This window comes from Alosa sapidissima, chromosome 17 (genome assembly GCF_018492685.1).
Source record: "Alosa sapidissima isolate fAloSap1 chromosome 17, fAloSap1.pri, whole genome shotgun sequence".
Lineage (NCBI taxonomy): Eukaryota > Metazoa > Chordata > Actinopteri > Clupeiformes > Clupeidae > Alosa > Alosa sapidissima.
This window is the reverse complement of record NC_055973.1, coordinates 13839305-13866769: the sequence shown is the minus strand read 5'-3', so window position 1 is coordinate 13866769 and position 27465 is coordinate 13839305. Positions and strand designations below refer to the sequence as shown.

At 44.7% G+C, this 27465-nt stretch overlaps 3 protein-coding genes across 3 annotated transcripts in view; 1 reads left to right on the top strand and 2 right to left on the bottom strand.

Moving 5' to 3' along the window:
- Positions 1–9710, bottom strand: part of map3k22 (mitogen-activated protein kinase kinase kinase 22) — a 52491-nt gene extending 42781 nt beyond the window's left edge. The window contains exons 1-3 of the mRNA XM_042067569.1: positions 9313–9710; positions 930–1016; positions 142–186 (exon numbers count right to left, since the gene is read on the bottom strand). Of these exons, the coding sequence (XP_041923503.1) occupies positions 142–186; positions 930–948 (64 nt within the window). The 5' untranslated portion in view covers positions 949–1016; positions 9313–9710. The remainder of the gene's footprint in view (positions 1–141; positions 187–929; positions 1017–9312) is intronic.
- A 519-nt stretch (positions 9711–10229) lies between these two features.
- acaa1 (acetyl-CoA acyltransferase 1) lies at positions 10230–15903 on the top strand. The gene is made up of 12 exons (XM_042067806.1): positions 10230–10575; positions 11090–11183; positions 11292–11349; positions 11435–11514; positions 11628–11670; positions 12024–12122; positions 12494–12574; positions 12752–12942; positions 13460–13639; positions 14322–14377; positions 14552–14697; positions 15120–15903. Exons 1-12 carry the CDS (start codon positions 10405–10407, stop codon positions 15193–15195), a joined length of 1275 nt encoding a protein of 424 aa, XP_041923740.1. The 5' UTR covers positions 10230–10404; the 3' UTR covers positions 15196–15903.
- Positions 15904–15909: 6 nt separating this feature from the next.
- The window catches only part of dlec1 (DLEC1 cilia and flagella associated protein), a 35512-nt gene continuing 23956 nt past the window's right edge, over positions 15910–27465 (bottom strand). The window contains exons 18-38 of the mRNA XM_042067805.1: positions 27248–27378; positions 26236–26394; positions 25623–25753; positions 25075–25228; positions 24476–24586; positions 24157–24275; positions 23640–23819; positions 23469–23536; positions 23202–23353; positions 22635–22750; positions 22340–22410; positions 21656–21879; positions 21116–21271; positions 20876–20998; positions 20441–20535; positions 19866–19953; positions 19043–19273; positions 17669–17830; positions 17082–17235; positions 16603–16702; positions 15910–16309 (exon numbers count right to left, since the gene is read on the bottom strand). Of these exons, the coding sequence (XP_041923739.1) occupies positions 16198–16309; positions 16603–16702; positions 17082–17235; positions 17669–17830; positions 19043–19273; positions 19866–19953; positions 20441–20535; positions 20876–20998; positions 21116–21271; positions 21656–21879; positions 22340–22410; positions 22635–22750; positions 23202–23353; positions 23469–23536; positions 23640–23819; positions 24157–24275; positions 24476–24586; positions 25075–25228; positions 25623–25753; positions 26236–26394; positions 27248–27378 (2837 nt within the window). The 3' untranslated portion in view covers positions 15910–16197. The remainder of the gene's footprint in view (positions 16310–16602; positions 16703–17081; positions 17236–17668; positions 17831–19042; positions 19274–19865; positions 19954–20440; positions 20536–20875; positions 20999–21115; positions 21272–21655; positions 21880–22339; positions 22411–22634; positions 22751–23201; positions 23354–23468; positions 23537–23639; positions 23820–24156; positions 24276–24475; positions 24587–25074; positions 25229–25622; positions 25754–26235; positions 26395–27247; positions 27379–27465) is intronic.

The window sequence follows — 27465 nt, the reverse complement described above, 5'->3', positions numbered from 1 at the left end:
AGCATATAATATAACACACACACACACACACACACACACACACACACACACACACACACACTCGCCACTGCCACTAAGCCATTTCTTTAACCAAGGAGGAAAGCTGAAGCTGATTTATTGCTGAGCTCTGCTCATGCCTACCTTGTGAATTCCTATGCTGTCCAGGTCCATTCTGGAGGCCGTCATCTATTGGTCAGAAACAGAAGCAAATAAACCAGGTCAGCACACTAAAGCAAGGCCACAGACACACAGACAGACAGACTGACCGACAGACACCTGGGGCAGCAGCAGCTCGGCTTCAGCAGGTGCCGAGTCACACTGTGGCGATATTCTCTCTCTCTCAAAACACCTCCGCAGGACAGATGATGCCCAACTATGATGAGCAAATTAGCACCTGTGCATGTAATCAGAGTCTACCTGTGGGTCCCAGAGTTACGTGTCAGGACTTACGTGAGGGAGAATCGCCCCAGCTCCATGGCGCTGCTACTGCCGAACAGTCTGTAACATGCATCTCGAGTCCTTGGATCATCTACCCTTACTATAAACTATATGAAACGCTTGAAACCCAAGATAGAATAACTGACTTTGTACTGCTGTGAGTTTTATCCAAAAAGGAAGATACTCAGTTTTGCTTTTATTGGTGTATACTTGCCTTGTAAGGTAATCATCAACATGGCATGACATTTACAAATGCATTACATTTTTAGTAGTCAGACGTACATTTGTTATCTGAAACTGACTAAATGACATAAGCTCCACTGGCTTACATTTCTGTGCTGTTTACATATATATCGGAAATAGGACACATACATACAATGTAGATACTGTATATTGCTGTATATAAGTGACACATGAAAATACATTCTGAAAATAGCAGAGATCCCAGTCAGCAATGGCAGGCAGTTGCTTCCTGGAGGGATAACACTCACCCATGTTTATGGTCATCATCGGGAAGTGGCTCTGTTGATGTCGAGCGCAGGGCTCGACTCCGCTGGCCTGCCAATGTCCTCACCACCCTGCGACAAAAACAAAAACAAAAACACATATCCTCAGTTCTGCATCTCCACAGACAGCATAACAGCGGAACCCCAACAGCTTGTCCACTCTCGGGTGGCTATAGTGAATCTTCATTGGTGACATGATGCGGAAAAAATTACATCACCTTCACCAGACTGTCTTGCGTGTGTTCCTGTTAGGCCTGGGACATGCACATCAATTGTAAATTGAATTGAATGACGATTATGTATAATAATGTGCTATACAAATAAATTTGACTTTGACTTTCACATCAATCATGTTCGGGCACACACCTTGAAAAGCAAACACTGCACTGTTGGATTCAATTATCAATCAACTGGTGTTCCATTAGAAAGGTGACTGTATTCACGGACTGAATGGAACATAATCAAATGCATCTGTTTATAGATACTGTGTACCATATATCTCACATCCCACGGCATTGAGTTACAGCATATAAGAGGACTTCAATAATAATGGACTTCAGTTGGTCTTGTGCGGTCTTAAGGGACAAAAGCAGGTTAGGGAGTGACACCTGGGTAACTGACTGACTGTGCTCTGGTATTCCAGGAATGAACAGAAATGGAATGGGAGTCTGCTTGAGTCGACAGCAGAGAAAGAACCTGGGGGGGGGGGGGATAAAAGGAGGGCTCCACGGCATGCCACAGGAATACAGTGGCAACACAGAGCCCTTTTAAAAAAATAAGCCAGTGGCAGAGAAAATGCTTTTGAGTGCTAGATACACACACACACACACACACACACACACACACACACACACACACAGACACACACACACACACACTGTCACTGGCAAAGTCAACCTGATCTGTGAAGCGATTCTTTATTTTGACACACGAAAGGAATATCAAGACAATAGTAGTCATCTACCCAGTGCCCCCCCCCCCTTCAGCCCAAACACACACACACATGCACACAAACACACACACACATACACACCAGTCCTTCACTCTGCACATAAAACATTCACAGACTTTCCCTATCATACAGAACAGCGAACCGCACACAGTAGGAGGAAACGGCAATTAGCAGAAGCAGAATCGCCTTCATCCTACCCCCCCACCTCACTCTGAGAGAAAGTGGAATAGAACATTATGTCCAATATTCCAATATGTGGTTTAATGTTCTGCATTTCTCATTAGTGGGTCACTTTGATACTAAATGTATGATTCTAGGTAATGACTGTATGACTTCTAGGTAATGACTTTCCAGCAATCTCAAAAATATTACCCCATTCATTGATTCATTCACACACAAAAGACAGGATTCATGTAGCCAGAACCACCATCATGATTTGTGAAGTAGAAGCACATACTAACACACACACACACACACACACACACACACACACACACACACAGAAAGAGAGAGAGCAAGATGGAAAGAGATAGAGACACACACACAGAAAGACAGAGAGCAAGATGGAAAGAGATAGAGACAGATAGAAAGAGCAGGAGTGAGAACACACAGAGAAAGAGAGAGAAATCATGAGAAAGAGACAGAGAGCGAGAGAACCCTCCACCTCGAGGTTGGTGATTAAGTGAAATATGCTAACATAAAGATAGGCATGAAGCCCCAGAGAGACAAGCCTCATTCTGCCTCAGGAACTGGCTCGTCCTGCTCCGCCAAATGACCGCTCTGATCCCTCTGACTGATCTGAATGCCTAAAAAGGTCCCAGCAAAGCCATGAAAAACACAGCCTGTACCTTGCTATAACATCTATTTATTTAAGGATAAATTAGCATTGATGGAAAGAGCTGCGCTAAGCAGCAGACCTTCCGACTCCAGCAAGCGGAGAGTGGCCTGACTCTGTGGTCTGTAATGGGAGCCTCTGAAGTGAAACCTCTGACTCTTAATATATTTTGTGGGAGAGGGAAAGGATGCAAATAGAAGATGCTTTTACTGACGCAGGGGATCAAGGCCAAGTTGAAAGAAACCATGACCATGGACACATTCCGCGGAGATGAAAAAATAACGCCTGGATATTTGCTCAGAGAGAGAGAAGGGATTTGAGGAGTCTACAGAGCCCTGAAAAGACCCTCTTTCTTGTTCACCGTGTCATTTAGATGGCTGGTTAGATGCCAGTTCATGTTTTTTTCAAGCTGGCACAGCTTTCTCCAGAGACAGTCAGCTAGGGAAAAAAAACTGTGTGGGGCACAAGACAGAGATACAAAGAACTTGCTGTAAGTTTCCAGAGACCAAGCCAAAGCACTTCAGCCCTCACAACAACTCTTCCCGGCAACAAACAGCGGTGAACCTCCCTCCCTCTCTCTCTCTTATTCACTCGCGCTTGCGAGGGGCTGCTCACTGCAAGAGAGAAGGCGATCACAAGATCAGACTTCACAAACATACAGTACATAGACAACATACAAGACAGGCCAGATGCCAGCAACACTCGGAAACAACAAACAGCAAGCACTCACAGTATCTATTCTGTATTTTAAGCGTGACTACCAGCCTAGTCAACAAGGCACCAAACCATATTCATTTGCTGCTGCTCATGAGTCCTGAACCATTATAATACCCTACACTACACTACTTTTTATTTATTTTTATTTTTTTATATTTATATACTTATATTACTTTTTCTGATAGATAGATAGATAGATTTATTGATCCCCAGAAGAAATTGTAAGTGCTACCTACCCAGGGCCAGTGGTCCGCTCCACCAGATCAAAGTGACACATGCATTTGTATAAATGAGTCAATGAAATGCTCCATGGCTGTTAGTAAGTATATATCTAAGCAGGAAAAAGAGAGCCGCGCCGTTGTCCAATTTGCCATGAACTCACACAGTCGGATCCTCCTGACCTTGTCCCTTCTTGCCAGTCCAGAGGGGAAAAAATAGAAGGGAAACAATGGCAGCCAAACACAGGCACGGACAGAAGGGCTGCCAAAGGACAGGTGGCACCCCGACATGGCCACTCACATCTCTCTGGAGCTCCTCTGCTGCTCTGCACCACCCCCTCCCTCCTCCTCCTCCTCCACCTCCAACATCTCGCCCCCTCTCTCCTCCGCCCCCAACTACTCGCCCTGGGTCTAGCGCCAACGGCCCATCTTGAGCCGGCCCATCTGCTCACGGAGCGGGCGCCCTCTTCGCGCGTGCACGCCACTGCCGCTGATGAGCTGGCCTTGCGTGCGTGCATATACAGTACACACACACACACACACACACACACATACATACATACATACATAAGCACACATGCAAACAAAATCCTACTCTCTCAGCACTCTCTCTCTCTCTCTCACACACACACACACACACACACACACACACACACACACACACACACACACACACACACACACACACACACACACACACACACACACACTCTCACCACTCCTTGGCAGGCTCTCTACTCTCCATCCCTGAACAGCCGTGGTCAGGATCCGGGAGATTAGGGAACTGAAACCACTGCCACACCGTCGTTTGCTAAATGTCAGTGTACACTTCCTCCACAGAGAAAGAGGCTGGGCCATAGAGGCCACTAGAGTGTTCTGGAAGTATTACAGCATCTGAATGAAAGCGAGAGAGACAGAGAGAGAGAGACAGAGAGAGAGAGAGAGAGAGAGAGAGGGCATATGTGTGTATGTATGAGAATGAGAGTCTGTGGGTGTGTGTGTGTGTGTGTGTGTGTGGACTGTTCTGGGCTACAGAGCACCAGGAACTACCTCACAATGTGGCACGTAGGAGGCTTGGAGACGGATAACGTCGTAAAAAATCACGGCGTCCGGAGACCTTTCCAACAACACGGCCTCGCTAGCAAGCGCCTGACAAAACAAATAGCCAGTCTAGTCGATTGAGAAATTTACAGTCAGGGTCTGAACAATCAATGTGCTGTTGTGGGACGTGTCTTCCAAAGCACTAAGGAGACTGCTGGACAGCAATGGAAAAAAGTCAAAGCGACTTCTCGCGCCAACATTTTCTGCGTCACTCCCACAGAATCATAAACAACGAAGGCCAGGCAGGCCGTGGCTCGGAGGGACGAGGGTGTTTTCCCCTCTCCTCTTCTGACGAGGGAGGACTGCTCCCCAGCTGCAACTTCACGCTGAATGACCTCATGCCTGCCTGTGCTGCCACTGACGCTATCGCAGCCGTGGAGAGACGAGAAAGTGCGCTCGAGTGTGCTTTTTTTTTTAAACGAGGCTCCACAAATAATACAAGGCTTTTCACAATGCACTGGTAACGTACCCTGAGGGGGAGGAAGCTCATAGTTGACGGCCGATCTTAGTGCCTGGCAACACATACACACTCCTAGAGGTACGCTATTTTGTTCTCTCTCTCTCTCTCTCTCTCTCTCTCTCTCTCTCTCACACACACACACACCCACACCCACACACACACACACACACACACACACACACACACACACACACACAAGTGTGCCCATGGAAGCATTAGCCAATTGTCCACTTTGGGGTTCAAAGACGGAAATGCCAGAACTCTGAGTTCAACTGAATGTCAGACTGCCCGGGTACAACCTCATTCTATTATCTACAGACACAAAGCTTCACAGATACATGTATATGATACTGTTCGTGCTTAAGATATGACGTTCTATAGCTACAAGGTCCCACAAGGTCACTGTACCTAATATCACCAAAAGTGCTCATAGTTGTGGCCTGTGTGCTTGAACTAGATTAATCAGCTTTAATAGAGGAGATAGCATCTAGAACCTCAATCAGTGACCTCACACACTCACTTGGTCAGTTCCGTTCTAACGGCCATCTGACCATGGAAACTGCTTCATATGGTGTTAACCTCGCTGTCTGAGAGCTGAGAGCTCACATACAGTTGACCGCAGAAGGTTTGCCCTGTCCTAAAAGCAGCAGCCTTCCTCTTGCACTCGCCACACTGTGGGCACTTGAGATTACTCATAACCTGTGCTGTCAGCCACAGAGTTCTGGGAAATGTGACAAGAACAGCCTCCCCCACCTCACCTCCCCCCACAGCTGCACTGTGAAGACAGGCGCCGCACTCCCCTTACCCCAACTACCAGCTCCATTCCTTAACACAGCAAGGTATGATACTTTACCACTGAATTTAACCAGTTTCATCTTCACACCCCTGTGAACAATGAAGCAGTACATTCATAGTTCGAGCTCAAGTCAGCTAGCTGCATCAACACCAAAACTACTGTATGGATGCATACCCAATTCCATTTAAAGGATGACACTATGTCCAGGTGGCTGAACATAATGCAGATAAGGCAAAATGGAGGAATGTCACACCTTAAGGTGTTGACTGTCACTGTTAATGCCATACTAAATAAATATGTACCTTCACGCGTAGAAGTACGCTCAACCTCTGACACTGACAACAAAAGGTAAACAAGAGATTCACACAAATCACTGGGCACAGTATTTGAACACACCTCCACTGTACACAGATCAGGTATGCTCATGGAGTGGGTATTACGTTAACAACCTTTGACCCATTTTGAAACAGCAGCAGGCTACAGTCATAGAAAACTGCGATGATAACACAAAGTCTATTTTTTTTTATGAAAAAAATAAGTGATTTCTGCATCAATGATCAAGTGCCTCAAGGCGACCAAGTATAGACACCAAGTTCACACCGTCAAAATCAAAGGCACTGCCAGATTCTAAAAATAGTCGAAACCACTCCAACAGAAGCCGACATCAATTATCTGTCTGCCAGCAGACAAGACATATTTTGACAGAGATAAATACCGGCTCCCTCTGTAAACGACCCTGATCTCAGAGGCCGCTGTCAAACAGCATGCTCTCTTTCTTCTCAAACGGAACGTTTCCTGCTCGCAGGCACCAACGCAGAGTAGCAACCTGGTGCGAGAAAGGAGAAACTCGGACACACAACCCACAGAAGAGGGGAGAGCCTGTGTTTTCCTCTGAAGCCCTTGAGCAGTGGGTTACCTTCACCAGGAGTCTATGTAAGGCTCCAGTCAGAGACATAGGTGTCCAGATCTCACCTCACCAAAGTGTGATATTTATTATACATACAGCACAACTGCATCAATAGGCAAATAAGTGTACACACGTGTATCAGTGCTTTACCATTTACTGATAGGAGGATAAACTATGGGAACATATCCTCAATGGAATGATAATGACTGGATTATAAACACTGCACTAAATGACCCAGTAACAATATAGCAATATAGTTAACCCTGCAGAACAGAGCATGAGTCATTTTGACCTTTGTCCCTATCCTCTAAGAGAGAGAGAAAAAGAGAGAGAGAGAGAGAGAGAGAGAGGGAGAGAGAGAGAGAGAGTGAGAGTGGGTGTTTGGTTGCTTGAGTTTGCTTGCTGGCTCACCGAGGCTGTCTTTACAGTGACTGAGACAGCTGGCTCAAAGAGGATAACTACCATTGCCATGGAAACCAGAATCTAAACACACCATCTCAGTGCTATGTGGTCATCTGCTGTTGAGAGCGCCCCGTTAAAAGAAAAAAAAGTCCCTTTCTCCAGAATTCTGATGCCAGTGCAGTTGTATATAGTCTGCTGACCAACAGGATAGGGTGAGTGATAATTCTGAAAATCCAGATCTAAAAATACAGTGGAATGTTTAAGTAGGCTTTATCAGCTAAATAAGTTGACACGTCAGAAGGAAAGATAGCAAAAAATATGAGGAATTGAGGTTACTTTTAAATTATGATAACCTCAGACGATCAGGTATCTACCCCGATAGCGGATGTGATAAACTCGATTGCTTGTCTGTGACCTTTATGAAAATAACAGTCAGGTCCTGTTTGCTGAGGCACATTAGACAGTAGACCTCTGAAGACACCATCCTTGGGCAACTGTCTGTCCAAACAGTGAGCCAGCCGGATCGGGTCCTGAGAGACCTTAAGAGATGCCTGCAGGCGGAGCGATAACCTCTGGGGTCAAACCATTTCAACTGATCTGGCCCGACGTAACAAACTGAGAAACCACTTCTGCTTCCTGTCCCTTGTTGGCAGTCCATGCTCTCTCTCTCTGACACCGTTATCGGCCTCAGGGCCCATAGGGCTTGTAGTGGAGGCCGCGCCTATCTTTTGGGTGTTTTCTACTTGACAGTTTGACTTTCCCCTCCTTCGCTGCCAAGGCCCTGTTCCTATTCCTGTCTTGTGAGGCCCAGCTCTGCCCCTTCTTTGCTTGGCCTGGCCTGGCCCCTGCACTGATTGGCCTGGCCTGGTTCTGTCTCGCCCAACCCATGGCTGACAGGCACACACCTAGGCCTGGGTCATCAACTGCATGGCACCTGGGTAAACCGAGTCACCCAAGAAAGATCAACTGGTGCTATTTGTATCAAACAGAGCATAAAGTTCAGAGGGAGACTCACACACAGGGGTCACAAACACATTAATAGGTGCATGACATTGACTGTGTAGGGATGATGTCAGAACATGCATTTAATAGTTGGCTGTTTATAACAATTAGAGAGAAGATCAGGAAATTGGCAGTACAATCAATATCAGGTGTTATTTAAGGACATATGGTTTTCATGATAGTGCCATGGTATTAGATTCAATAAAATAAAAATAATAATAATTATAATATACTATTGTATTGACTTTATGTATTTTATTACCAGTGAATGCCCTATAAATGCAGTCATTCCACTGTGATTTGCAGGCCTTAAATACAATAGAAGCAACCCATTTCCTGTGACTGAGTTGACAAAAGCAATATGCAGGAGAGGGACATTTAGGGCACTCTGGTTAAAACGAACATGGCTTCTCTGACCACTTGTGGCTCTTATAATAAGGTCAATAAATCGGTTGACTATGATTTGAGCTTGTGTGGATGATGTGCGTCATAAGCATGGTTTTGTTTCCTGCCCCTTTCCATTACTCACACTTAAACTTGGAATTGCATCGGATACATTATGACTGCTTCGTACACGCGCGCGCGCGAAATAAGCTTTAAATATAGTAGTGCATTTGTTATATGCATTTATGGAGTAGGCCTATTCTGAATGCAGATAAATCACGCGTTAAGCTGAAAGTTTTGCTGTATTATACGTAAAACTATGCTCTGGCTGTCGTGACGACGATGTATCAAATGGAGAAAAGACGCATAGTCAATACAGATATATTATCGTTATGTAGGCTATTATTATCTATAATATTATTATCGATATCTGGAAATACAACAATCAAAGGCCTCTTATTGCGCACGAATGACAGGTTGTGCATAACATTATTAGTCTAATCAATGCCCACTAAATAGCTTTCCTTGTGTTTCTTCTTTTCGTTGACACCTAAACATTACGATAACTGGCAATAATGCATGGCTAAAACTCACCTTGTTACCTGCGTGTCTCCATCCTACTGTTAACACTTAAAGAAAATGCCAGGTGTCGGTCGAAAAAATCAAATCACAAAAGAATAAAGGCCAATGGAAAAGTCCAACTGATCTCCAAAATCGACGCTCAAACGAAGATCCGGAAACTGCATACCCTACAGTTGAGAGACTGCGTGCGTAAAGGTAGATATCATGTCCACTAAAAGTCCGAACGCGACGACATGGATGTGGAGTAGGTATGATATTTTGAGTCTCGAAAACTCAATGATCCAACGACCGTAGCAATCTGAGCGCTGCAGAACTATAACCACGACTCCTGTCAGAGAGAAAGTTTCTTGTCTTCGCTCGGCTGCGCTCACACAGAACTGAGTTTTTCCAAGAGCATCGGTTCTGATGTCAGCAATAACGTGAGGTTCAGGAAATGATGACGCTGGAAGGTAGGCTCCAGTCGGCTCCATGAACCTAGTAGATTTTGCTGCCCTCCAAAGGACAGTCCCTTCAGTGCGTGTTCCTGTAGTAAGTGAAGCACACCAGCCAATTGATGTGTAGGGCTATAAATATTTTCAGATAGAGAAATAACATTGTTTAGTGTTATAAGCTTTTCAAACTTAAATATATATATATATACATATAACCGTAGTAAGCTTTAATTAGTTCGGTATGATAGGCTAAGGGATTTTTCCTAACCGATTATTCCTTCACGTTGCGTATAGGCTACATGTAGGTCTATTTTCTTAATGTTTTCATAAACAGGATTTTGGCTAGTCATCGGCATTTCCTGGAATGCCCTAAATGTATTTTACACTTTTTTTCATTGACTGATGCAGAGTGCAGTCTGCAGCACTTCGGCTAACGGCTGTTGCTTCCAAATACACAAACGCGTTAACATCATAATTTTGTCCCTATATTCTTTCCATTGTCTGTCCGGGAAATACGGAAGTGTCAAGTGCATCAAAGTTCAATCGCATTTAGTTTTCTGCCAGGCTGGTTAAAGATCACCGAACATAAATTTCAGTGGCCTACCCGTGTTTCTGTTGTTGTACTACTGAAGATTTGTTTCTTGTAGCCTCCAAGATTTATTGCCTGGTAGTCATGGAGAGAGTGAGAGTTGTTTCGGGGCATCTTACTTCACCTAAAGAGAGATTTGTTCAGCCAGTGCTTGAGCTATCACCGTGCGCGGTGTCGATAGCTAATCAAGATGACATTGTTGTGGTTCATGGATTGCGCACAGCAATAGGAAGAGCGAAACGAGGGTCATTCAAAGTAAGATACGCTATGGTCTTGCATTAACCACCCATAACCATGTTATTAGTGTTGCCATTGAATGTCCTTCTGTTCTGACTCTGTACAGTACAAGCAGTTGTCGGCAATTGCATTTTCTGCAGGCATGTGATAAATAGTATTAAAACTATGCAGAGTGAGTAAAAGCCAGAAGCCATTTTAATTGTCCAACTTTACTTTAGGTGTCCTAATTACACTGCTATAATAAAGGGCGTACTGACACGCCAGTATAGCTAATACGCACATATCTTGTAACATTGTTGGCCTACTTATTCATTGATAAATTATAGCCCTTTTTACACGAAATAGTAGTCACAACACCTGGGCCTGCCATATATCTAATGTCAAAATGACTGTTGTGAAAAAGGTTCATTGCCAAACATGTAACAGTTAATTACAAGGTACTTAAGGACATGTAATATGCTATGGCATTGATGGAACCAGGAACTTGATTTTTTACCTGTATTAATGGTGCTTTATGGGTTGGCTGTTTCAGGATACAACTCCAGACGAGCTCCTCAGCACTGTCATGACAGCCGTCTTAAAGGATGTTGAGTTGTCACCTGGAAAATTGGGTGACATATGTGTTGGTGAGACAACTACTGTACTACACAAGTTATTTATTAGGAGTACAATAGGCCTACTTTGTGATGCATTGATGGTTGTATCTGATGTATTTGACTCTATGTTCTCTTAAGGGAATGTATTGCAGCCAGGAGCAGGTGCACTAGTTGCGAGGATAGCCCAGTTTCTGAGGTAAGAATTTGCTGGGCTACCAATGCAAGCATACCACTGTGTGAAGTGACATGGTGTCTGATATCTACTTAATTCTTCTTTTAAGTGGGATCCCCGAGACTGTGTCAGTCTACACTGTAAACAGACAGTGTTCATCTGGACTTCAGGCACTATTCAATATTGCTGGTGGGACTATTTTCAAATATTAAAATTGAGTCTTTATTCTTAACATTTTATGCTCTGAGAACATGTGCAATTTAAACAAAGAACTATACATTCCTATTACACTCAATTAACAGGAGGAATTCGAAATGGATCTTATGACTTTGGGCTTGCGTGTGGGTATGTTTTCTCCAGTACATTATAAGAAAGGCCAAGCCACCACCTTGCAAAAAACACTATTATTTTCTGTCAGAGACATTTTAACAGTCAGATAAATTAAGATTTCAAGACCACCAGCCACTGCTTTCATTAAGGGTACAGGACACTCTGTCCTAGATTGTGGCTTAGGTGATGGCAGATTATTGGATCAGTGAATTTTGTTTTATTTAGGACATTAGGCATTTAAATTATTTCTGGGGATTTCTAAGACCCATAATCTACAGTTTGTACTCGGCTTGAACATATGTTTTTGTGAATATACTTCTGTGTCTTTTCTCCAAATCCCTGACTCCTTCTTGCTTGTTTGTGTGCAGCATGGAGAGCATGTCACTGCGTTCTGTTGGGAATCCTGGAGACGTGAGCTCCAGGCTCATGGACAATGAAAAGGCTCGTGACTGCATCGTCCCTATGGGGTAAGGGCACAGTAACTGCTCATTGTTCTTTTGTGGATCTCCACGAGGAAAATCAATATTCAGTGCAAGGACCTTTTTTCAGACATCTAAATGTACTGAAAAAAGGCAAGCCTAAGATGTTTGGAAAGCACTTTTTTAGCACACATTTTTGAGGAAGAACAAAATGTCTTTGGACAAAGATTGTTACAGAGAGAGGCTGGATTGACAACATTGTTAATGTTAGCCTGCTTTGCCTACAAAACTCACATTGATATCTAAAACCATACTCATTGTGACATGCACATTTAATGGGGAGTATTGTTTTTACTAATGATTCAACTGGAAAGTCCTGAAAACAACTGGTCATTGTTTGTGCACATTTTTTTTTGCAGAATTACTTCGGAGAATGTGGCAGAGCGGTTTGGCATCACTAGAGAGAAACAGGATGCTTTTGCCTTCAGCTCTCAGCAAAAGTAAGGCGGCCATTTAATAGACACTGATACACTTTTCAGTCAAACATACCAGAGAAATGTTTCTACACTCTGTAAACTTTTATGGGTGTTGTTTTTTTTATGATGGCAGAACATTGTTGTGAGTCTGCAGTAATAATCCCTGAGATGAAACAATGACTCTTTTCTGTTATCAAATAGGGCTGCGGCGGCCCAAAAGCAAGGTTTGTTTGATTCAGAGATTGTTCCGGTCATCACCAAGTTTGTGGACGACAGCGGATCAGAGCGCGCCATCACCGTCACCAAGGATGACGGCGTTCGGCCGGGCACTACACTGGAGGGGCTGGCCAAACTCAGACCGGCGTTCAAACCCGATGGGAGCACCACCGCTGGTCAGTGTGGCATGCTCATCACCTTTCCCGTTAAAGACAAAACATGTAGCTTTTGTTTACTAAAGTATGGTACAATGCAACTTGGGTCCTATAATACATATTGTCCTTCGTTGGTTCTAAGCTATTTTATACAGTCTATGGTTCTGAGGTATTAGCCTCAGACTGGATCAATTTCCAAGAGGTCTTAACCAGCAGTTAAATGAAACTATTTTTCGACTGGATGGAGATCAGTTTCTGTGGGACTGTGTCCAAACGGGTTTGCCAAAGCCCAGCCTCTTGGGTTCATCTGATTCCCAGGAATCAGAAACCTGTTATGCGGCTTGAGATGGTGTTCGTGATCTCATCCCCTACAGGCAATACCATTCCTGGATTTTTTTTAATTTTGAACAGATTTAAAGAATCTGTTTTATCTATACAATTTCATTGGTTTGTTTTAATCTCTGGTTTGTTTTAATCTCTAGTTTATATTGTTTCATGATGCTGATATGGCATTAAACTAAAGCTGCTACTACTACAGGTAACGCCAGCCAGGTGAGTGACGGCGCAGCCGCAGTGTTGGTGGGGCGGCGTTCGGCTGTGGAGGCCCTGGGCCTGCCCGTGTTGGGGGTCCTCCGGGCCAGTGCCGTGGTAGGGGTGCCCCCAGACGTGATGGGCATCGGACCTGCCTATGCCATCCCGGCTGCCTTGGAACAAGCAGGTGAAACACAGACGTCCGGGTCCTTTTTATGTACATTACAGGGGATTTCTCTCCTAAAAGGGTCTATTTGTTTTATTTTTTAGTCAAAACATTCCAAAAAGATGAAGAAACAACATAACGTTTTCACATAATGTAAAAAATGCCAGCCAGCCAGCACCAGGCTGTCTCTCTTGTCATACCATTTCTTACCTGGTGTGCCACTGTATTAAATAGCAGACTCCCGTCACAAATGTACTGTAAAGTGCTGTGGACATCGGCGCCGACATGAGTGCAGCGCACTCCACGTTTGACATTCAATTACTGAGACAACATTGTTCTCAATACAACCCCGCACACCAGTGCAGGTGGCAACAGAGTTCTACGCTGATGTACAGGGGTTGTATTGAAAAAAATAGGGTCTAAGAAATCGAATGTCGGCGCTGGTCTCCACCATGCTTAATGGTCCATTCTAGACAACTTAATTTCTACAGGATGTCACACAGCCCCTTTAAGTTAATGTGGTCAGTTGGAATGAGCAGACAAAGCCTCATCACACTCAGTATAAAAAATCACCTCTTCACTGACTAGATTTAGGGCACCATTGAAGAACAATTCATCTTTTCGTCAGCTGCACAAGTATGAATGTTCCATTTTTGCAACAGTATGCAAATGTTAATCAATTTTGTTACTCATTCTTTCTTAGGTTTGACAGTGGATGATATTGATGTGTATGAGATTAATGAAGCATTTGCAAGTCAGGTAAGACATTGTTAAAAAGTTTCAGATGAGTGTGTGTGTGTGTCATCTGCACTATCGGACTGCACTAACCGTCCTTGCGTCCATTTTATTAAAATTCAAACAACAAAACTTCTGGTGGTATTCCATTGCTGTCATTCAAAGCCTTGTGTGTCTGTCTACCATGTGTTGCTTCAGGCGGTCTACTGTGTGGAGAAGCTGGGCATTCCCCTGGAGAAGGTGAACCCTAATGGAGGAGCCATCGCCCTTGGCCACCCTCTGGGTTGCACGGGGGCCCGTCAGGTTGTCACCCTGCTGAACGAGCTCAAACGCAGGGGCCGCAGGTGAGACACTGTTGGTCACACTCTGCTGAGAGGGCTTGTTCTTTTCAGCCCAAGTATTTTGTAGTGAATGTTACTCTATGGACTTCTCTCACTGTTTCCAAGTTTCCACATGGAGTTTTCCCTGCATAAATTCAGAGAAATGCTGTGATGATAACAACAGAAACCTTGAAGGTGTTCTCCAAAAGAGCCCTTCATGAGGGCTTTCTCAGTTTCGTCTTGCTTTCATCAGCTGTTATAGGCTTGTAGATCACACTTTCAAAATTTTTATGACATTAGTCATTTGCATGAGAGCACCTGTTTAATAACTGTTATATAAAAACTATGATTTGTGAATGGAATTTTACTAATGTTGTATAATTCTGACGTTAAGGTTCGAGGTAGATCAGGAGAGTTGTTTGATGACATTGTGTGCCCTCTTTCAGGGGCTATGGTGTTGTGTCCATGTGTATCGGCACAGGGATGGGGGCAGCTGCCGTCTTTGAATATCCTGGACCATGATGGCCAGCACTCTAGGAGCTGGATGTGTCCTCTATGGAAAGACTGAGCAATTGTGATGATAGTCACAGCACCCCTCATGGCTATATCTGCAATACGCCTGCATTAACACTAGCATAGATTTGGATGTTGCTATGGAGGTACATCTTCCTGGCAATGTCAAGTAAATTTGACATGATTCATTTCATTGTAATATGGAAATGAACCATGATTGATTCTGCAAATGCATTTAACAGACGTAAAAACCTTTCAGATTGCTTTGGAATGCAACATTCACTTTAAGTGCCTCCACTTGTAAGTCATTAATATCAAAGATGTACATGACTAAACTGGATAAATATGACTTATTAGATATGCTAACAAATTCAGGGATGATTTAAGACTTCAAATCTACCGAATGAGACTGAATTGTTATGGGAAGTGAGTTTGTGTCATTTGCCTTGGCTACGAGCATCTCTTAAGGTCCAGATGGAAAGGTTTGAGTTTCACGCATCTGTGGCGTTCCAGCCTTGATGCCTGCCAGGACAGAACCATGGAAGGCAGGCAGATCGCTGGCCCAGCCACTGTCTTTTATTTGTCCTAAATAACCATTACATGTTTCAGTTAATTTCAATCTTATTGAGCTAGACTTTTTGTCAATTTATGAGAAGAATGTTTGTCAATTTTATAAAAACCATGACTAATAGTAATCATTAAAGATAATAAAACAAATTGATGTAATGTTGTAACATGTATTAAATCTTCAACTGTTATTAGAATCTGTTTGTACAACATTCTGACATGTAAGTGCATACACACAAGAAATGAAAAGGCCACTGTACCACACCTGCTACTGTAATGCAACAAACTATTGATCTGGAAATGCATACTGAAAAGGGCTGATGGAGAGTCTCAGACCAAATCGATTTTTGTGCTGCTTTATGCATCCAGACATCAAAATAAATCTGATGCTGTGCTGAGTATCCTTTGGACCAGTGGTCTCCAGCAGCAGCAGCGGTCGGCTGGCTACTTCATGTATCTCTCGTCGTGCGAGCCTCTTCCCTGCACCTGCAGGACGAGTGGCGGCTCCCCCAGCTTCCCCCTCACTGTCACAGTGGCCTTGTACTCCTCTGGGTTGCTGTGGGAAACAGGCCTGCTTACCGCTCTGACTCATTATGGGATACATGGATGTGTATATTGCACTCTCTTAGGGCTGAAGTGATTGTAAGCATTCCTTATTAGTTTAGCTTTAGAGTCGACAGATAATAACTGCAAAGAATATAATGGATGCACAGGACTGACATTTCATGATGCTAAGTCTAACTGGAAGCAATGCACCATGAAATGAGAGTAGTACACAGCAGTAATGGGAAGAGCTCAGTGCTACGTGGAGATGGTGTTGTAGTGAGTGAGAGGTGAGAAGTGGGGTACCTGGCCGTGAAGCTCAGCTGTAAGACCTGCTGGTTCTCTAGTGGCCGCAGTACTCCTCTGTCTGGGCTGAGTTGAAACGTGCTGCTCCCACAATCACTTTCTGCAGTCATAGAGTCCACTGATCACTAACAGCCTCTACCTTACCATGCCACATAAAGTGATGCTTACTGCATATTACACTGAGGTACTGTATGTTTAAACTGCACCCACAGTGCTCTTATGATTGAAAGGACAAACACAAATATCATCTTCCTTTGTCTGAGAATCTCATTCTAATGAAAGTTAAACTCACATCATTATTGTTTTATGTTCTGTTAGCATGAGGGGATTGTGGTGCTTGGGGTGATTGTAAGCTAATAACACCCATATCTGTTTATAGAGCAGCAATTGTCCCATAGTGCTATTTTTCACATTTCTCCACAGCTTGCAGGATGACAGCATTGTGCCAGAACTCTCTTTCCCATGATGCCCTTGGTTACCTATGGCTGCACTCCAATAGCAGCAGGAGCTTCCTCTGGTGTTGAGGTGCAGCTCCTGCACCTGAGTCTGTCCTACATAGCACGTCCCAAAGTCCACCTTGCTGCTGGACACATGCAGCGAGGGCACCGACAGACAGGCAACGAGGGGCACAGCCTACGCAGAGGGGAACAGATGCAGTAACAGTAGGTGAGACAATCAAAGGCAGGTTAAGTCACTATAAATATCCTATACATATATGACGTACACAGTAAATGTTCAAAGAAATGGGCTGATAGCCTATAGGATTTCTGGAAAGGTTAAATGCTATTATTTAAACACACCATGCTATGTCTCACTTGCTTTAAATACAATTATCTGCTAAATGGCTAGAGTCTGATATTTAGTTGTATAGTCTTCCACTGCTGTGGGACCGTATTGCAATGCCCAATGCCCTACAATGCCTAACTGTAAATGCACACAACATACAAAATAAAATATAACACAAAAGTTATAATGAAAACTAAGAGAGAGAGACGTGCACTGTACATTGGTGCAGTGACCAACTCTAGAGGACGCACTGAGTGAGTGAGTGTGTGATGGGACAGACCTGTTGGCTGTTGTTGCTGTACTCCACCACAAGTTTCTGCTGGAACTGCAGCTTGGTCTCTCCAGAGTCGCCTCGCAGCACAGACACGGAGGGCGGGAGCTCCTCGCATGGCCTCTCCAGATAGGCCAGGAGAGACAGCGAGCTGTGGAATGCCACTTTCACCTACCAATCAAACCCACCGAGAAAAAAAAATAATCATAAAACCATTGTTAGGGCTGGTTGGCCATGAATATAAGGATGAAACAAAGTCCTAGACTAGGAGAGAGCTTCAGTGAAAGGGCCAATCTCAATTCTCTATTTTACCCCTTCCCCTTCCCCCTTCCCCTTAGTTTTGCGCGTGCACGTGAGACGAAGGGCTATCTCAATTCTCATTTCGATCGAGGGGTAGGGATAAGGGCAAGGGGTAGATACCCCTTAAAACCAAGCAAGATCGGGAGCTTACTTGAAACCGAGGGGTAAGAGAAATACCCAACATACACCGCTCACACCGGAAAAATAAGCACACCGAGAGATACATTGACATGAAATGTTGGCATTAATAAGGATTATAAAATTAAAATGGTAATTGTTTTATGTTGCATTCAATCTTGTGACCATATATTGAAGGTCCTGTTCTTCACGAGGAAGTTTTCAAAAATTGCTGTTTTGTGAATGTTAACAGCATGTTAACAGCACATCATTATTTTGCGCGAATGTCTCGCATTTTACATATTTCCATGTCTACCCCGCGAATTGGCAGCACGTGTAAAGTCCAACAGCACCTAAATTCGCTGAACTTTTTTACCGCTCATCTGATATCAATGCTGCATAGGCCTACTGCTGCCGACTCCTCGCATAGGCTATTACAGGTAGCGATTGCTTCTGATGTCAAGTAACGACCATTTGGATATTATTGTAAAATATCGAAGGAGTTGTGGGATGTTTACATAGCAAACTGCATGTTTATTTTGTTATTTTGTATAATCATCCAGCTCTAGTGGTATCTCATTTCCAAAGGGAATATTCTTTACCCCTATGTCTTGCCACTCGGTTTCGAGGGACAAGGGCTAGGGGTAAGATGAAGGGATAGGGGAAGGGGAAGGGGTAAAACAGAGAATTGAGACTGGCCCAAAATCTCCCTCAATAAAGACTTTGAGGCTAGGACTAGACTCAATCCATACAGTATATGGGAAACTACAATCTTAACAAACAATATCTATTTAATACAAACTATGACCACAAATCTTTCAGACACAGAATGATTTCCGCTGCATTGGCCAGAGCACAAGCAGCAAACATGGCACAAGCCATAATGGGCTTTAGAGCACAGCAGAGCTGGTGTCACATTGTATCTGAAAAGCCCACAAGGAGGCCCTCAGTAGCCGCCCAGCACACCTGCATGTTGTCCTGCGGCCGCAGCAGCAGTGGCTGGCTCTCGGCGGAGCTGTGGCTATGGTCATGGCTGTGTCCGGTGGAGGTCCTGCCCCGGCCTGGAGGCTGCGTCTGTGGCTGCGGCTGTAGCACGGTGAAAGGTGGCTGGGTGCTCAGTCGGAAGGCCAGCGCCATCTCCGTGGTGTTCCTCAGTCTCAGTGACCGCACCACCACCGTCTCCTGCTTCACTGAGAGCTGAGGCAGAGAAAGCCAAAAATGAAATAAATAAAAATGCCATGCCCCCCCCCCCCACCAAAAAAAAATCCTATCCAGTCAGATGCAGGCAGGTGGTGCCTCTCGGGTGTGTGTTTTCATGTTAACGCTGCAAGTGCTCTTTGATCGATGGATCTAAGTGGTCAGGAAAAATCCCATTTGGCATTCATGTAGGGTATCATGTTAAAACACCTTTACTTGATAAAACAAACTTAATTTCCTCCTGGGCCACCACACACACATCTTTTCCATCTATGACATACTCATGCCCATTAGTTAAGTAGTGAGTTGAATTTTTCATTAACTGACTTCAGTACTCGATAACTTATCTCTGGGGCAAGATGAACAGCTTTCATATTCCAGCCACATAACGCCGACCAGTTTCCATTTTGCGATAGGCTTCCTCAAAGGGCACTTTATCTTTTTTCATCTAGCCAGATCTGTGGTGACATTAATCTGTGGTGATATGTGCGTTTGATTTTAGGCTGATAGCAGTGGAAGCGTTGGTGTTTTTAGACCAAAAGAGGGTTTTCTTTTGAGGTGGTTTCTCCACTGGCACCCCTATCAAACGCACCGTCTCTTTGGGGTCTTCTTCTATCAAATCGCTCGCCACGGTCTGGAACACCAGCACATCCTCGTCCTCATCCATCTGCACGGAGAGACTACACACACACACACACACACACACACACACACACACACACACACACACACACACACACACACACACACACACACACACACACACACACACACACACAGCACAGCACACAAAATAACACATACACAAGACAAATTAATACAACAATACAAACACACAAAACCATAAACCATGCACACACACACACTCACACACACACACTGGGAGAGATCCAAATTGAGCGACAGAATCTATTAAATTAGTACAGCGATACATCAAAGACTTGCTGCTGAAAATATATGCGTTGTTAGGAATAACAAAACCTAGTCAAAACAAAGTCATTCTCAAATCTCATTCTCATTCCCAAGATCAATTCCAAACTACCAATTTACTGTCAACGCCAAACTGCCAATTTCATGCAGCCAGAATTAGGGCCCTAGGAGAACAGAGCATTTGCATAGCATGGATAACAAGGCCAGCATCTGGCCCAGTCTAGTCCAGTCCCTCACATGGCCGGTCTGACGGAGGCGTGGAGCTCTAGGTGCAGAGGGTCCACCTTATGTCCCTGTGGCCGCTCCACCTTCCCAGGGATACACGCCGCCATCTAAACCAAGACAAAAATGAGCACTTTATTGATGTCGGTCAGTATCAATAGTAGAAAGGGCAGTAGGTCCCTATAGTGCACAACTTGTGTCTCAGTAAAGTACTACCATAGTTCTTTTTTGCACTAGGTTTTATGATTTTACGTAAACAAATAGCTAAAAATAACACAAACTGATAAATTAGGGTGGCTGACAAAAACAAATAGCCACTCTCAACTTTCCCTGAACCAGGAATTCCCACTAGTACATGTCTCAGGACAGGCAAATGCCTGAGGTGAGAGTTGAGACAGGTACTGGCAGCAGCAGATGGTCTGTGTGTGTGTGTGTGTGTGTGTGTGCTACCTTGGAGTCCAGACTCATGAAGCCGAGAGCGAAGCCTTCACACCTGGCATCGCTGGACGACCCAGAGAACGTCAGAGGGGTGAAGGACACATGCATGGTGCTACTGCCTCCTGCTGGCACTACCTGGAATAACATGATGGCAATATATCTCCGTGTCCTCATTTCCTATGGTTCCTAGGAGTCAGTTTCCGTCCATGGGTGTCAGTGTCAGTTCAGTGCTGAGTTGTTGGGGATACATACCATCTGCTGTGGAGTGATGCAGTATGGGTAATCAGAAGGGTTGCCCTCATGCGGCCTGATGAGCACAGTGAAGAGCTTCCTCTGTGGAGCTTTGATGTCCAGAGACATCTTCTCCTCCTCATCCTCCTCCAGCTCCTCTGGTCTCTCTCCGTCCCCCTGCCAGTCACACAGGACCAGGTTCATAAGATGATGGAAAACACCAGAAGAAGACATGGAGGCCCCTACTCTCAAGGGCAATGTCAGAGGAAGTGGTAAAGAGGAATGTAGGTATTGTATTTTATAAAGTCCTGCACTAGGTCTTATTTTTGACTGATACATAATAACTGGCATCATGACTAAAAGGTGGCGTGTCAAATACAATTTCCGCAGCATTAAGTTGGATATATTCAGTTCAGTGCGGATGGGATGAATGCCAATTTTGTGAGATTTGTTGAAACAGAACGCACAAGAACTTCCTCATATACAAAAGGAAGTCTGGCATTTACATGTAATGGTAAAAACTGATTCTGAGAGCCAGTGGCTACGGGCGACACAACTCACAGAGCAGGTCCTCGGGCAGGAGCAGGTCTCCTCTGTGCTGGCGGTGCGGCTCTGCCTCTGGCCCCAGGGTGGAAGGAGGCTATCGCCGGAGGAGGGAGGGCATCCCACCACCTCGTTCCCATCTCTGTCCTTCAGGGGGAAGGGCTCTCCATACGCCACCAGCAGATCCACCAGCTTACGGTCACCCTGCGTGCGGTTAAACGTCTCCCAGTCCAGGCGGATATCTAACAGCAGGTAGACACCTTCCTGAATCCTGAATTTCCCCTTGGGGATCAATAAAGTATCTATCTATCTATCTATCTACCTTACAGCCACCCAGGTCCAACAGGAGGACAACAACCCCTCTATAACAACTCTATAACTGTAAATAAACTAACGTATAGTTCTGAAATATAAAGATCTATCAATATGTACCCACATGCTTTACAACAGTCATGTGTAATACACATCATTTACAGTAAATGTCACTAACTACACACTTGCTCATACATAAGAAAACATCAAATTAATTCCTGACAACATTAGCAATAAATCTTAAGTACTCTGCTAGACTAGAAAGACCACAGCAAAAGAAGGGTTTTACACAGTCATTAAGCATGTCCCTTTCGCCTGCAGCACTAAGCTATTCTCTATCATTCTAAAGATATTCATCATGGAACTAAATTACCCAACAGCAGGTCTTACCATAAGGGCTGGTGTTGTTCAAGCGCAATGAGCGTGAAATGGTGTCTCCCCCGGACACATGGCTCCCAAATCTGTAGAGTACGAGACACCTCACATCAATCTTGTAAATGTCTAGTTTGTCAGGTCAACCTGGACCCAAACACAAAAGCAATGTCATTTTCACAGGTTTTACACTGTACACATCATAGACTGTTCTATATATACAGTCTATGGTACGTACAGTTTGCCCTAGTGTAATATCATACTGGACCTATGTCAAAGACTGGTGTAATCGGTACCAGTCCAGTCAGCTTACCGTATGATAGGTCCCTGGTTCTGGTTGTCTGACTGAGGCCCCGACATCTGGAAGTACAAAGGACAGCCTCTCACCCCCATTTGGACAGGGATGCTCGTCGGCTCCAGCTCCCCAGCCTAGTCATCAGGAAGAGCTTTTAGGTGCCGTGCACACAGGACATATGGCTGTGATCAAAATAGTGAAATACTACTGTTGAAAATAAACAGAGTGCTGCCATCACAATGAGAAAAAACATGAACGGGAAGGGAACATGATGCTGCCAATGTAATGCAATTGAACAAAAATGTCCGCCCGGTGACACGTGCAAGGAAGGAATGCATGTGAGTATGCTGTTCAATTCAAATACCCCATCACACTGACATGAAACCCCACCATCACTTCCAGACTCCAGAGAGAAATAGAGGCATTACTGTATACGGATCCTATGGTGTTTTTGTGTCTTTTCTGTGAAATGTTATCTTTCCAGAATATTCCAAATATACGATTAGAATCCATGCTGTGATGTAAATTAGAGCTGCACCCTGTTTTTCTTCCTAATTATTCCAAATTTGTAATGAAAAGGCCAACCTTGCATATGAGGAGGTCTGTGTAGGCTCCCCACATGTTGGTGTAAGCCGTGATGGTCACAGTGAGGGTTTCGTGGGGCCCTAGAGTTCCCGTGTTGGGCTGGACAAAGAACGCCACACCCTTCCCATGACTCAGAAGACACTTCACAAAATCTACAAGAGACATACTACACATTACATACAGTATAATACAGTATCTACGGATACAGCAGGTTATAACTTATAAACTGGAAATATTGCTGGCTGAATTTATGAATGGAGTCCATACCATCGTGAGCCTTTTCCTTTAGCTTCTTTGCCTGGATGTGGGTCAGGGGTCTTTTCACATATGCACTTCTGAAACACACCATTTGAAAAAGGAATGTTCACATGGAAGTGTTTTTGGAATTCAGTGTATTGACAATACAGTAGAGGCCTGTTTGAAAGCTTGTCACTGTACCTGTGCTCACATTCATTGATATTTGGGCTAGGTGGGCGGCCAATGAAATACTCAGCTTCCATGGTAAAAGGGGCGGGAATAGTCGTGTGATTGGTCATAACCAGCTGTCTGGAGACAGTTGTTCCCAGGAGCACCTCGTTACCAAAGTCCAAGCGCACTGGCTGGTCCCATTTAGTGGCCCTGCAGACGTCAACAACAATAACAACCAATCAACATAACAACAACAGACATTCAATATAACAACCAAAGCTTGTGAATTAGTTTCATTTCTGATGCACAAAGACTGACGTACAGATAGGTAGACAGGTAGGCAGGTAGAACAAACAGGCAGACATATTGGGTTTATGTTGGTTGGTGATTAGCTGACCAATGGTTTGACTGTCTGATTGATTCACAGTTTATTGGTGAATTTGCTGATTTGTTGGTTGTCTGCTTAACTTAGCAATTGTTTGACTGACTGACACAAAGTATGAGAGTAAACAGATGAGAGAGACAGACAGGAAGACAGACAGATTACCCGGAATTGGGTAGAGAGTAAGACACACTGAGGGTCCTGGCCTTGCCAAAGAGACCCAGGACCACAGGATGGGCCATTCCCTCCACTTCACAGGGGGCAAGCACTTCAGTGAGCTCCTCCTGCATCAGAGGAGACAGCACCCCATCACACTTAATTACAGTCCACAAACCCACAAGGTACAGGACACAGAAACCACAGTGAGGTTTTGCCAGGCACTGGTCATTTTATAGCTGGTAGCTGGACATTCTGGAGATTAGAGTGAGAGTGATCTGTGGGTTCTCTCTTTGACGGGGGGGGGTGGGGTGGGGGGGGTACTTGCGTCTGTGTGCGAGGTGAAGGACACGGTGATGTCCAGTTTCTCGTGGGCCCCCAGGCTGCCAGAGCTGGGAGTGAAGCTGGCTAAGCACAGGGAACCCTGCTTCCCCCGGAGCTGTGGAGAGACAACAATAGGGCCATAGCAGTCTTCATAACAGATGTTTAGTTCCATGTCCTAATTTTGGACTTCAAGGTAACCTGTATTGTCAGTAAAACACCTTAACAGTCGTTTGATCTTGTATTTTTTAAAGTATTTGAAATTCACTCACTTCGCTCAGTCAACTGATACAAGAATTTGTCTGTAGTGCCTCGTAAGTAATTTTGTATGTATATGGCGATAACAGTGGCATAGAAAAGATCACATTTCTAAGGTTTTAACTTCACTCTACTCAATCAATTCAGTGACACCATATTGGCACCAAACAAACAGTGGCTGTATCATGCATGGTATTACATTACTGTGTGCTTTTTCTCTGTTTGGACACCATAGATACCACATTGTTTTGTTACCATGGACACCTCTATTCATTTATTTATTTTGCCCGCATTGCTACTGTAGGTGCTATTGTGAAATGGAGTGTATTGGCTCTTGTGGTGGTTCACCTTTCCCCAGGTGAAGTGTGAGGGTAGCAGGGTCTGGTTGAAGAGAGTGGCTGTTCCGGTCCATGGCTTTCCCACGTACAGCTCAGGTATACGCAGCTTACAGCGCACTAGACACACCTGTGGAGACTGCACATGCGCCTGAACCAAGAGGTGGCTGGAGACATGGAAATGAAAACACACACACACACATTCACACAAGCAAATAAGTATCTTTTTTGTACCATTGAGTACACACTATACAGAGATACAGCCATACCATTTTACAGTTTGTGTGCCCATATTTCACATTCCCATTCTTTGAGGAGTTGTGCAATACGAGGTGTCTTCAGTACTCCTGCTTTAGCCAGCAGATTGTGTTGTTAGTATTTCCCAACCACTAGCCCCTATCTGAGCCAGAGCGTTAGTGTGAGAGTTGGCCCGAGGCCCACGGAGCTGCAGCAGTGCACGGCCACACCAGTGGCTCGGCTCCAACTAACTCTCCCCCTGCACTCTCCCCCTGCTCTCTCTCTCTCTCTCTCTCTCTCTCTCTCTCTCTCTCTCTCTCTCACCATCCGGCCCCGTTCTCCACAGCCAGCTCCAGGACGCTCTCAAAGAGCTGGCAGCGGCGGGCTCTGAAGCGCACGTCCACCCGGCAGGAGGCCAGTGGGGCCAGCACGCCCGCATCTGGGTCCAGCTCCACCTGACACACAGACACACACACACACACACACACACACACACACACACACACACACAGACACACACACACACACACACACACACACACACACACACGCACACACGCACACAGACGCACACACAGCACACACAGCACACAGGAACAAGGGTTAAGACCACTGGCTGTGGCCATTGGACTTGGCCCAATTGTTTAGAATAACACAACGCATAATTATAACCATCTGTTAGGCTTAATGCTCAACATTAAATTTTGCAAAAACTACCTACTATATAGCCTTGTGTGTGGAATTCTGTAACAGGCGTGTGTTTGGTGTGTGTGTGAGTGAGTATATGTGTGTGTGTGTGTGTGTGTGTGTGTATGTGTGTGTGTGTGTGTGTGTGTGTGTGTGTGTGTGAGAGAGAGTATGTGTGAGTATATGTGTGTGTGTGTGTGTGTGTGTGTGTGTGTGTGTGTGTGTGTGTGTGTGTGTGTGTGTGTTGTACCTGGTTGTCCTGGTCCTTGTGGTTCTTCCTCATCTCTCGGAGGCTCCAACAGGCCTCTAGCTGGGTGGGATTGTAGATGGAGAAGGCCGAGTGGCTCTCGGCACCCAGCTGCAGCAGGCCCAGGTCCACCCGCGGCACGCTTACGGTCAGGTGCGGGCCCTGCATACATTTTATCACCATCACAATTTTCATGATCTTTTGCAAGGTGGCGATCTTAAGTGATGCAGAATAGACTTTCATTCATCAAACAACAAATTCACACCAAAACATCAACCCAATAAGGGACACCAGGCAAGCCTGATGCTTTTTCTCTACGAAACTCCCACTAGCGTCTAGGCCTACGTGTCGATACGTGTGCGAGCCCTCGCTCGGTCTGAAGCTCTTTTCCTTTTCTTTGCATCTTTCGTCAAGGGTTTTCGCTGCTTCTTCGCCAGCTTTGCCATTATACACACGTTTGCAACAATCGCTAGCGTTTCGTTAGCCTGCCTCTGTGCTGTGGATGCAGGATGTAAACTTATCCTGTTCCTCGCAATGTCTAAGACTTTGTGAGACTGAAGGTCAGCGGGTACTATACACTGAACTTCTTCCTACAGGCAGTAGGGGCGGGCGAGAGAGTCTTCATTCGCCCTGTAATGAGTCATTTAACCATATACCAACTTACGTAGATGATTAATTAACACGAAAACGTTGCCTGGTGTCCCTTAAAGGGAATATAGTCTAAGTCTAAGTATATAAGTCTCTTTGTACTTCAGTACAATATATGAAAGCCTATCAAACCCAACAAAACCTTACTCCACCTTAACATACCTACGTTATCTGCAATATATTTAACACGTTCTTTAACACATTTATTGGGTAAAGATATATAAATTCAGAATATATTCTGGAGAGCAACTGCTTCCAGACTGAAACTGTAAACTCATTATTGTGCTTTAGTAAGTGTGACTTTAATGAGTTTAGCGGGTGTGTGTGATAGCACTCTTCTCCCCAGGGTCCATTCATTGTGTCTCACCTTGAACTTGACATCTATGGGCAGACCCACAGGCTCTGGGTGGTGATGGACGTGGCACAGCAAATTGGTCGCAACATGATCTGGCCTTCCTCCGGTCAGCACCAGGTCCAGTTCCATACACTCATTTGGCTCTGCAGTCCAAATACACACACACACACACACAGATTCAGTTTCACTTGGTTGTGTAGCATGACTCTGGCAACATCAAGATCCTATAG